This window comes from Pristiophorus japonicus, chromosome 2 (assembly GCF_044704955.1).
Source record: "Pristiophorus japonicus isolate sPriJap1 chromosome 2, sPriJap1.hap1, whole genome shotgun sequence".
Taxonomy (NCBI): domain Eukaryota; kingdom Metazoa; phylum Chordata; class Chondrichthyes; family Pristiophoridae; genus Pristiophorus; species Pristiophorus japonicus.
This window is the reverse complement of record NC_091978.1, coordinates 220,544,657-220,557,593: the sequence shown is the minus strand read 5'-3', so window position 1 is coordinate 220,557,593 and position 12,937 is coordinate 220,544,657. Positions and strand designations below refer to the sequence as shown.

The following is a 12,937-nucleotide window of genomic DNA, read 5'->3' as shown; positions in this document are numbered from 1 at the left end:
GTTTGCAACCATCTTCAGCCAGAAATGCTGAATGGATGATCCTCTCTAGCTCCTCCTGAGGTTCCCAACATCACAGCAGTCAATCTTCAGCAATTCGATTCCCTCCATATGATATCAAGAAACATCTGAGTGCACTGGACACAGCAAAGGCTATGGGCCCGATGGTATTCCGGCTGTAGTGCTGAAGACTTGTGCTCCAGAACTAACTGCACATATAGCCAAGCTGTTCCAGTACAGCTACAATATTGGCATCTACCTGACAAAGTGGAAAATTGCCCACTGTGTCCAGTTAGAGTTACGGGGTTCTTGCCAATTAACCTTTCCACTCCTAAGTTCCAAAATATTCAACTTGACCCGTATTGGTGACACTGATATTTTATTACAGCAACTGAGCAGCACTCATAGAAGGCGGAATCAAGATTTATGTTACCTGTTATGCCCTGGGTAGAGGTTGCAATCTCCACAAGCAACTTCTTCTGGCCCCTCAGTCTTCTTGACTCTCCATCCGGTCGGTGTCACACATGTGGTCCCTCCACCAGCCCATCCCTCCTTGATCCATCTGATGGATGGTCCCATGCTTCCAGCTGAATGCCTCTACAACCTAAGTGTCTGAAAGACCCCTTCTTATATCCTTACTCTCATTCAAATCCTATGGAGTCCTCTTGAACCAATCATAAAGATGCTACGTCTGCAGCACCTCTGTTTAGCAGGTTCTAGTCTTATGACACTATTACATTATCATCTGTTTTTGACCATCAAAACTCACATCTGGGGTAGTTATGTCAACACAAACGGAGCATGTCCCCATGTCTAGCGATACGACCTCCTTGCTGATTGCCTATGTTTTTAATTCATTGCAGACATCACAACATTCCAATACAGTGGTAGCTACATATGACATTGCTTCTGAGGCTAGCTGTACTCCATTTGTACTACTTTCTCTGAACTTGTGGATTGTGCACACCGCGTGGCCCCCACCTGCGAGGGAACATCAGCTGCAGGTCGGCTACAAAAGGAGCGGTGTGGAAGTAGCATACCACTGCAAAGTACAGCGCGAGCCGGTTCAGGAGGGTGACTGGATTGGACGTCGCCATAATCCAGGTTGCTGATTGGAGCGTGGCCAGGTACAGCAGGAGCAGCGAGAGATTGTAGAGTGATGCGATCGGGGTCCAGGGGCAGCACGGGCCAGCCCACACTGCGATATGTGTGCGCACTAGGTCCATGCAGCAGAGCTGGTCTCCAGTTGTCTTGGTTAATCCTTGCCACTGGACCAAGACCCAGCTCTGTCAAGCCCGTGTGGTGGCTGGTGTGCAACGGCCACCACGCGTTTTAAAAAAAAAAATCCACGCACCAGCATCTTCCACTTCAATGTGTAGTTCGGGACCTGGAATATCAGGTCCCTCTTTGTAACACCTGTAAACTTTTTGGTGTGGAAGCAAGTCATCCTCGATACGAGGGACCGCCAGAGAGAGAGAGAGAGAGAGAGAGAGAGAGAGAGAAAGACTTCATTTGACCATGGCAATCCTCTTTCTCACACCATGCTGCCTGGTTCCAGCTTACTTACAGACTTTTAATTATAAGCAAAAGGGTTACATGTCATATATAGTTCAGGTTATCATTGCACGCAGTTGATGATTGCAAACTTCTACATTTAATTCTTACACATGATTATAAATCCATTACTGATAAGATATCAAAATAAGTATTCTAAAAATCAACTAATCCATGATAATCTCACAGTCCCTTTGCCTCTTATCTCAGTCCCTAGAATTCAATTAATTTTGTTAGCCTTGGGTCCCATAAACAGCTTGCTGTCTTGTTCTGTGAAGAATGCTGCTGACTGCAGCTTTAATTTGGCCAAGGAAGGCCCACCGCTTGGTTTCTTCCATTTTAAATCTAACGTGTCCGCCCAGGGCATATTACACTAGTTCAAAAGCTTGATTATTCAAGAATTGCCATACATTGTGTAACAGTTACATAATACAAACTTGAACCTATAACTAATACTTTTCATTTAGTCCATGTTAGTTAGCAGGGAGAATATGAAATGGAGACATCCCCACCATTCTCTCAGTCCTATTCACAAAAAGCAGGACAAAACAAATCCAGCCAATTATTGCCCCATTAGTCTATTCTCAATCATAAGCCCGCTTGATTGGCACCCCATCCACTACCTTAAACATTAATTTTCTCCACCATTGGCGCAACATGGTTGCAATGTGTACCATCTACAAGATGCATTGCAGCAACTTGCCAAGGCTTCTTTGACAGCGCTTCCCAAACCTGCGACCTCTACTGCCGAGAAGGAACCAAGGCAGCAGGCACATGGGAACATCACCACCTCCTCCAAGTCATACCATCCTTACTTGGGAATATACCGCCATTCTTTCACTGGGTCAATATCCCGTAACTCCCACAGCACTGTGGGAGCACCTTCACCATACAGACTGCAGCGATTCAAGAAGGCAGCTCACCACCATCTTCTCGAGCAATTACTAATGGGTAATGCTGGTCTTGCCAGCGACACCCACATCCCATGAATTAATTTTTTAAAAATAGTTCCATATGAAAATTTTACAATTAAGAATTGATCTCTTCCGTATTTTTTAGAAGATACTTAGTGAAGGAAACTGACCAACTGAATTAGTTTGGAAGTTGTGAAGTGTTTTATGCTGATGTAACTTAACTTGTTATCTGCCATTCTCTTAAGCATTTAGCCATACATATGATTCTGTATGCAGTTTGCTTACACTTGACATTGAGGTACAGTCTTCTATTTGGATGTTATTCTGTAATGAAAGCTGAAATTGATGTCTGCATTTCCTATTCGTGAATGAATTTGTGCTGTACATTTGTGTTCTCTCCTTATTTTGGGAAGAAGGACATGAGCTTGACAAATGTCTGCTTTCATCGTCTGCTATTTCTCACCGACTGTTTCTCTCAGGTGTATAAATCTGCTTATGTTTTAAGTCATTTACATATTGAAGTCGATACTTCCAGGTTTATGAGTTGATAACTTGTTTCTTGCAAAAAGGGAGGGCACATAAAGTTCAGTTGGAATTTAAGAATTATATTACCTGAGCTTTGTTACCAATTTGTAGGGGAATTGAGGAACATGAGAAACCTACTTTAAATCACTATATGTGCATGTATTCCAAAGATGAATTTGAGAAATGAATATTCTTGGGGCATCGCTGGTTTGACTTCCCAAGTATTGTGCTTTCCCACACAGTTTTTTAACTTCTGAATAATTACCATTTTTACTTTTCCTCTAGTCTTTCTGTATTGTGATTCTGGTGAAACAGCTATTTTTACAATCCATGTAATATTTTATAAACTACTAAGGTAAAACCTAACTTTCCCATTTCTTCTTATAGGTTGAAGCATAGTGTCATAAGTTGGGCTATCCTTGCAGTATTGAAAATCAGGTCATGGTGCAAAAAAGAAGTTCAAAGAACATTTGGAGCAAGGAAACCCTTTTATTTCTGGTGGTTCTTCTCTATTTGAGTCACAGCGGGTGATTGAATTTTATTTAAGATGGTGGAAATGTTACACACAAAAAAACAAAATTCTTCGATTGGAGTGTTGCAGGTGATTGCTCAAGACTAAATGAGAAAACTGACCGACAGTAAAGGATAGGAAACAAAGAGGAGCTAATACAGCACAGCTTACTTTCAACAATCCATTTTTAAAAATCTGATGAAATTTAAGCAACTTTAAAAAAAAAAAATGCAGCTTAAATGGTTAAGAGTGCTGCTGCCAAAAATGGAAGATCTCCCAGGGAAGAAGAGTTTTGCTTGTACTGCTTCAGAAGTCCCAATGAAGTGTGGTACTGGAAGAAAGCAGACTGCAAGAAAGACCATAATAATCAAGAGTCATTTGGGTGCTAAAAAGCAACAGTCAAAGCAGAATCTAAAAATAAGTAAAGAGAGAATAGAAATCTGTGATCACGTACAGGGATGTGGAAAAGAGATAAATGAAATGTTAATGTTTTGTGTTAAGTGTGACGATATCCAGCAGTTCAGCTTTGCAGAACTCCAAGAACATTGCCAACAAAAGCATCCTGAAGACAAACCTGTGTTCGTCTGTAGCAGATGTGGTTTCACTGTGGATGATGTGGAACAAATGAATGTACATGCAATTTCACACAAAATAGACAGTTCATTAAACACAGAGCTCAGAGTCAGCAAGGAAGATCAATCCTCGAGTATAGAGGAGAAACCACACAAAACTAGGCATTTAAAGCCAGATACCTTGTATTGTAATAAATGCAGGTTTTCAACAAAAGATCTACTTCTTTATCAAAAACACATTCTGAGACATGAAGAAATTCAGTACAAATGTGGGCGATGTGATCGTGTTTGCTACACTCGGGGAGAATTCCAGCGTCACTCTGTACAGCATACTGGAACGTTTCCCTTTAAATGTAGGTATTGTAATTATGGTGCAGTCCGAAAGGATTATGTTGTGAAACATACCAAGGGAGTACACAGAGACATCATAAAAAATGGTGGATCAGTGTTTGTTCTACCAATGAGGAAAGGCTATAAGAAAAAGGTTTTCCCCAAACTTAAGAACGTCTTAAAAGTTCAACGAACAGCAACTACTCCAAATGAGAATTCTGCTAACGATGGCCTACATGATCAGATAGCAGATTCCAAAGTTGTGACTCATAATCCCAATAGCACTTCTTGTCAAGTGGCAGACTTGGATATTGCTGTTCTTCCACAGACGGGTACAAGCAGTGTAGGTGAAAATAAAAACATGGATAAATCAACTGTAGAATATACTAAATATTTGAATTGCTCTCCCACTGATGCTAGAAAGATTCAGCTACAGGTACTTGCGTCTTCTAAACACGCTGTTCAGCCTGGTACTCCGTTAACGCTGGTTGCTCCAGCACAGGTGGTTATTCCTTCTAACTGCTTGGCTCAACTAATCGAAATAAAAACTGTTGATGGGAAACAGCAGTTGGTGTTCAAACTAATACCACAGGTTTCAGCAGCTTCTTGCCCTCTGCTAGGAGCTGGTACATCAGAAATGACTACACTTCCATCACAAATGCAACAGTTTGTGAACACAGAAATTGCACAGCCACAAAAGAATAGTATGTCAAATCATTCGCTTACATTATTGACACATATTGTGGATCACAAAAATGAATTACACCATGTAGGTCCTTTGAATGAAGTTGATGCTGACCAGAAGAGTATGGGAATAAATACTGAAATACTCTTTTCAAACCCTCCATCTCCAGTTGATGTAGAACCTATAACTAGCAACTCTTCTAGATTGGAGAGTAGAAACAAAGACAGTCCAAAACAGAACCAGAGTGTAGTTGCAGAACAGCCACAAGGCAGAGAACCAACAGAAACTGACCCTACTTGGGGTTCACAGCAAAATCCCCTTGTATCCCCAGATGTTTTGGAGGAAGTGGTGCATTGTCTTCAGCAAGGTGCTATAAGTAGCAAAACTATTGTGAAGGATTTGAATGCCGATACCCAGGAGAAACTCAATCAAATTGATAAGGAATTAACTTTTTCTGGATCTAAAGAAACACAGAAAAATAAAAACTCTGTAACTTATGAAGTTGCTGGCAGTAAAGGACATGAATCTATTTCAAAGGGAGACCAGTTTTATGTATCGGGATTGAATAATAAAAATACAGATTACATTGATGAAGTTATCTCTCTTGAAGCAACTTTGAAGAAACCTTTTGTACAATTGTCTAAGGCTGTGCATTTGTGTGATGCTCAAATACTGATGGATTCCAGTTGCAAAACTCCTATCAAATCAGTTGAATCTTTGCCAACTGCTGAAATGAAAGCCAATACACAAATTTGCATCACATCTCGCTGTACACAACTTGATGTTGGTAAGGCTTCACCGTTGCTGATATCTCCGACATCGTCTAGCAATGAAAGAACTCCAGCTTCTAAAAACAGTGATCATCAAATTACACCTAACTGTTCATCTGTAAAACAAACCAGAATTGTACCTAAAAGTGTGTTTCACGCAGAATATTTGAAATGTCAGAATACTGGTATTGTTGATGAGCAACCCACTAATCCTGAAGTTTGTAAAATTCCATTTGAAAGTCACAGTATGTGGTCTGCTGCAGTACAGAATCATAGTAATGCATCTGCATCATGCTTACTTGCTCAAGATCATAATGAAATACACTGTGTTAGCAATTCATATCCTACATTGGGAAAGCGTGAAAACCGCAGGAAGAAACCAGACTGGCCTCTTCAGCAATCAAATGCATTGGAGCCTAGAAAAATTAATGCAAATGATAATGAAATTGAATCAGGATGCTGCAGTCAGCTTTTGATTACAAAGACAAACAATCAGAATTTACCAAAAAAGGCTATTGGTTCAAGTATAGCAGGAGCTGCTACTACTTCACTTACCACTGTGTCTACAAACACTTTGGCATTCATGAGTGAAATACTGTCACCGTTTCATAAGAGTGAATTAACTAGAGAGGATATTCAGTATGCACAGGACACATCACCAGACCCTGCAATTAATACAGACTTCAGTGATCAGTGTGATCTAGATACTTCCAAGTTCACCGAAGACCCTTCTGCTGATGCACAGTGGCCTATCATTTCTTCAGTATTTTCTCTTAGCTGTGGTAAGAATGATGTTCCAGACAGTATTCGATGGGATAATGACCAAGACAAAAATTGTACTTCATTCACTTCTGCACAAGAGATCCTGAAAGTTAATCTATGCTCTCCAGTTCAGGGAGATAGTAAAAGTCTCTCAAACTGCCTTGAGAAAAAAGAATCCAGTAAAAGCTGCTATATAAGTCAATCATTAAGTCACAAGAATCCAATGTGCACGCCAAGGTCTGAAAATATAAACCTCAGTACATCAATTCGGTCAGTAAGTGGAAGCTCATTCCAGTTGTCCAGTGGTAATAATTTGGCTGTGTGTCTTTCATCATTGCCTCCTATGCCACCAATGTCGCCTGTTGAGATTCAAGATAGATCTTCTGGAAATCAGTTTCAACAGTTTGATGGCAATATCCATATGATCCAGGATACACATAATCTATACTCTAGTGAATTTTCTTTAAATCAGAACAGTTCTAATGTATGTTTAGGACTGTCTTCCACAAGTAGTGATAAAACAGCAAAGAAGTGTTCCACACAAATGGATAGCTTTGTACAGAGAATAGTGTCTAGCACTACTGGGAATCCATTAACTGGTGTGACACAGAACTACCAAACTAAAGTCTTCTCCCCTCCAAAACTTCATGTTTTTCCAAATGTATCCCCAGAAGGTGTATCCTTTCAAAATAAATCACTGCCAAATACTTTTTCAATTATAGATGGGCTTGGGAAACCTTCAGTTTCTCACAACTTCAGTAACACCTTTGTAATTACTCCTGCTCCCTCTGGACTAACGCCAAATGTTTTTAAACAGCAAGTTTCAACTTTGGTAAATTCACAAATAGCAGTTCAGAAGCAGTCACCAGTGGCACTTACAAAGATTTATGAATCAAATACTAGCAGTTCTGAGGGACATTCCTTTCAACAGAATGTGTGTCATTCCTCAGTAGAGCTACAAGCAGATACACCTACAACTAGCATGCCACCCTCTTCGAAAGTCTGCCACCAGCTTAGTTTGCAAAACAAAGTCTCTTTGTTTCCTTCAAACTGCAATCCAAGTGCAGATCTGAAAAATGTTAACGCTACTGATGCTGTTGAGAAACTTGAACTAGTACCTTGTAGCCTTGGCCAAACTGTGCAGCTCACAGAAAAGGTAACACTTCCATCTACAGTAAAACTTCAGAGTATTTCATTGTCAGCCCCATCTGTTGCAGACAACCAAAGCAATCATACCAAAGTTCAATTAAGGCCTCATAGTAAAATCAACGAAACTCATTCTGTTTTACCTCCTAGTATCCATCAAAGTAAATGCTTTCATAAAGCTGCTGATGATGCATCTAACCAGACTGAACATGCATTAGATCTTGATCATTTTAAAAATGCTGCTGAAATTGAGAGCAGTGTACCAAACTCTCATGAAAATGGGTCTGGAAATGACAACATTGGTCAAGATGTGCCAAATTCGCTTTTCCCACAACTGCAGTCCAAATCAGAAATGTCTTCATGTGTTTCTGCATTTGTACCCTGTTCTACAAAAAAACAAGTTAATCTTGAAAACACACCACCTCCTCATTACCTAGTAAAAGATATTGACTGTTCTAAACACGAAACTACTTACAAGGTTGTTTCCAGTGGTATTGTGCTTAGAGTATTGAACGCTGCTGACGACTACAAACAAAAAGCTTCTACTGTAAGTTGCCAAACTATCAATCCGGCACAAAACTTGAGAGTGTTGTGTTCCACACCAGTTTCATGTAGCATGGCAGGAAAATCAGAATTACAAGCATCATCTGTGACAGAAAAGCAAAACATTTGTGCCAAACCTGATTCAAGAAATAATTGCTCTCCTAAGTCAAAATACCAGAAAAACAGTAACTGTAATCAATCGTCTGCTTTGGTTGACAGACCAAACACATGGAACACTATTTCAGTTAAGACAGCTGCTCGTCAGAAATCTCGACCCGTAAAGTCCAGTGCTGGTAAACAATTACCTTTGAAACGCAAAAGTACCAGAAAAAGAAAACCTGATCACATTCAGGATGATTTACTATTAAAAAAGATAAAAAACCAAAACAGTCTTGTTCCTGTTACTGATAACTGTGAGATATTAAAGACTGCCCGCAAACTGAGGCTCAAACCATTTAGTGAAAATCAATTGGTGAAATGCCCTCGCCGCAATCAGCCTGTGGTTGTGTTAAACCATCCAGATGTAGATGTTCAAGAGATAGCTAATGTAATGCAAACAATAAGCAAGTACAACGGTCATGTACTCAAGGTGGTTTTATCTGAGAGAACTGTTATTTCTCTCAATTTAAAGAAAAAGCATCAAAGACAAGAATTTGGAAACCAAGGCATTTTACTTGACAAATGGCATAGCTGCAAGGTAGTCAGTCCAGTGAAGGAAAGGCATATGTTGAAAATCAAACTAAAAAAGATTCATAAAAATAATTATCAGATTGTAAAAAATGTTCAAAATGAACAGTTGCAGTTTAAGTTTCACTGTTGGTTTTGTGGGCGGATGTTTTGTGATCAAGAGGAATGGATTGCTCATGGGCAACGCCATTTAATGGAAGCCACCCGGGACTGGAATGACGTTACCACCATTCAAGAAACTACAGAAAGTGAAACTGAAGAATTGGATGTGGAAAGGAAATCTGATCTAGAATGACCGGTTGGGGAATGACAGATCCTGAGTTTTAAGATCTCGACTTGGTTTGGGCCCAGAATGTACACTAGTACACACAAGTTCAAAATGAACAAGGGACTACTGTAAGTGAATCATTTATCTTGGCTCACTTGCTGTTTGAAATTTCTAAATGTTCCTTTTTTGTCATGCTGATTTAAACTAAAATGAACCTTTAGCAGTGAAAGATATGCTGACTGTAAACTGCCATTCCTGTGGGCTGAAGATGCGACAAAAAGGAAGCCACACTGTTGTTTGTTATTAAAGATGTACAATTGCAAGGAACATTTGAATGATCTAATGTAATTGTACCAATTGTAAGGATATGATAATTGGGAGAAATTAGGTATTTTTAATTTCCATACTAACTTCTATATGAATTTCACTTTTTAATATGTAACATTTTGTAGACATAGATAAAACTAACTATTCTGAAACAAGTGCTATTTTTGTTTGTGTAACATGTTTTAAAATAGCGCAACATAATTTTATTAACTCAAGTGTGCTTGTCGAAAGATGGAATATTCACTTATGTATAGAGCCAGATGATGTGTACAGTGTACACTGTAGAGTGAATTTTTAAAGTAGGTTATACACTGCAGTTAATCTCAGAAAATTGATATTTTTTGCATATTGGTTGTTTGATATTTGTCTTAATAAAGAAAACTAGGTGAAATTTTCACTATGACTTTAAAATACTGTCTTTCACAAGTGCATATTTATTACTACAGAATAATAGTTAAATTCAAAAATAGCTATATTCAGGGTTTCTGCCAGCATGTCGAAGATTAGAGAACCATCATGGAAATGTGATCAAAACTTTTCATTAACTGGCTGGGCTGACAATTCTGAAATATTTTTGTATCAGTTCCTGAACCCTGGAAGAAACCTTGCATTCTTTTTAAAAAAAAAATAGTTTTATGCTATTGTCGCTGCTGTCCATGAGGGTCCTGCTGTTCCAAGTCCCGAACTTCATTTTCAAGGGTGGAAGATGCTTGTGCGTGAGTTCCTTTTACGTGGGGTGGCCGTTGCACACGGGCTTAGCAGAGCAAGGTCTTGGTCCAGTGGCAAGGGGGTCCAAGACGACTGGAGACCAGGCACTGCTGTATGAGCCTAGTTGCCTACGGCGGGATGTGAGCCGTAAGCTCGACGCTGAGCAGCACCCTTCGGTGAGGTGGTGTGAAAACCGAGGCCTGGCTGAGGGCAGGCATTGGGATGGTCAGAGGTCCACTTTGTGGAAGAGGTCAGAGTGACCACAGCCATTGTACACACCACGTGCTCGACAGAGACTCTGCAAATGTAGTTGGAATTGTTATTTGTTTGGTACTACAGCTGAAGTATGAATCTCACTCATTTGAATATTTAATTCTATAAATCAGTTATTTGCTTTGTTAAATTTATGAACCAAGGTAAAAAAATATTATTGAGACTTCTACGTCACCATGGGAGTTTTAAGTCATGTTTTTCTATGAGTTGCATGCTTTTCTATTTGCTTATTCCAGCTCAGTTTGGACAATGTAACTGCAGAAGTAGTTGGTACTACTTGAATTCTGTTTCTATAATTCCCATTTTATTTAAATAAAGTAATTGGCAGAGAATGGATGGAAAAGAAAAATTGTGACGGATTTGGATATAGTGCTATAGAACAAATATGGGACAAGATGAACTAATTCAAAGAAACATCACCTTTTCAATATTAGTCATTTTTAAAATTACCATTAAATACTTTGAGGGAATTATTATGGAATGCTTCTTAAATCTAAAATCTGGTGTTTCTCTTATGGACTCTTACTGTATTGAGAGTAAACCTTGCATGGTCTATATTGGTTGTATTGTCCTGAATCGAGAGTCTGGAAAGTAGGTTTAAAATTGTCCTAGTTGAACATGTAGATCAATTTGCAATTAAATTGGCTAAGTAGTATTGTAGAGGAATGAACATGGGTGTAGAAATCATACATTTTCCAAATTAAAATTTAATTCTAGGTAACTTTTATGAACCTTGAATTGACTTTTCTGGATAACTACACACGTTTCAATTTTATGTTGACATTGAAAATGGGTAATGCTTTAATGTGCTGCAGAATGGGATTTCTCATTCCTCTAATTTTTATATCCAGTGTTTTTGTTGGGAACAAAGTTGGATATAGAATAGCTTGGGTTAACTGTGGAAAATGTGGTTTCTGCTCTGTCTCACCAATGCATTTTCCAAGCTTTGAAAAGTACACTGTGCTTACGGTATTAGTATTCAGTACAAGTTCATGATCACTTGGCAGCTTTTGAGCTCTTCCTTTGGCTTATACAGCCAATGGTAATGGTCCATTAGACTCCCCAGATCGCTATACTGGATTGTATTAATACTGTTATTGCCCTTCTCTACTTCTCTCACTTTTTGTATTTATCACACCTACATCACTGGTGAGCACAACCTCCATTGTGCTAGTCACTCAAAATTTGGGCTGCTCTATCTCTGCTCTGTGGAGCTCTCTCCCTCAACCACCTTTGCCTTGCCACCTCGCTCTCCTTCAAAACCCAGCTCTTCAAACGTGCATTCCTCTCTGTCCCCAGCCCCAACCTTTCTGACCTGTTTGAAATGTGTTTTTGTTATCCTTGGGCTTTGTAAAGTGCCCTGGGACATTCTTCTGTGTGACACCTGCATTTCAAATGCAAGTTATGGTTGCTGTTAAACAACCATTGAACCAGTATAAAGTAGAACACGGTGGACCAATCCAACTGCCAGGTGTGTAATCCCTAGATAAACTAAAGAAAAAGAACTGAAGGTGCAAAGCCCAATTGAAATATAAAGTTGTGCAGCTGTTGGGGGATAGTATAAGAACACCGTAAAGTAATCTCCTAATGTTGAGTGGCAAATCACCAACAAACAGGGTATTGCGGGCATGATTGATGTGACCTGGAGGGTTATAAGGAAGAAGGTATCTGATGTAAAGAAAAATGCAAAGATGAACAATGAGGATGAATGTGAACAGTTAGATGCTGCCACATATGCCGGAAGTTAATCATGTAGAAATTCTCCTGATCATCTGCTGTAATTTTGGCTGGTAAACCTGGAGAAATAGAATAAACAACCATTTCTCTGGAATTTCTGCCAAAGTTAGAGAAGGAGATGGGGAGAATCCCTGTGGAAACGTTATCCCCACATGTTGAATGTGTTTGATTAACTAGCTTAGTACACTTAACCCAAACTGATCTGCTGGAAGGCTGTTGCGAACTAGTAGAGCAAGCCAAAAAAAGCACCATAAGAAGGGCTGATGACTGTCGTGATTCTGGCTGGAGCGGTGATCACCTCGTACAATAGATCGGTACGTTGTAACATTCATCAGGGCCAGGATGATCTAGATTTGTTTCAGTGGCTTAAGGGGGTCAGAGAGGAACTTTCCAGAATTTTGGCACCCTAATTGGTCTGGGTTTTTATCTTTTTTCACCGCTCCTAGGGGCTTGCATAGCTCCAGATGGAGTAGAGAGAAAAGTATAGTGGTACCTGTATGGGACAGACTGGATGGACCAGTAGGTCTTTTCCAGTCAGTCCTGTTTCCTTTTCGTAATCATGTAATGGCTATGTCAGCTGCTAAATATTATGGACAAGGTACCTTACACAATAGTGAAGTGGATATAT

General features: G+C 39.6%; 1 protein-coding gene across 6 annotated transcripts in view; it reads left to right on the top strand.

The window, feature by feature from the left end:
- LOC139243956 (uncharacterized) overlaps positions 1-9,971 on the top strand; it is a 41,902-nt gene extending 31,931 nt beyond the window's left edge. For all 6 annotated transcript variants that reach the window (XM_070870924.1, XM_070870934.1, XM_070870929.1 and 3 more), the window contains one exon: positions 3,378-9,971. In XM_070870924.1, the coding sequence (XP_070727025.1) occupies positions 3,730-9,291 (5,562 nt within the window). In that variant the 5' untranslated portion in view covers positions 3,378-3,729 and the 3' untranslated portion in view covers positions 9,292-9,971. The remainder of the gene's footprint in view (positions 1-3,377) is intronic.
- The last annotated feature ends 2,966 nt before the right edge of the window (positions 9,972-12,937 follow it).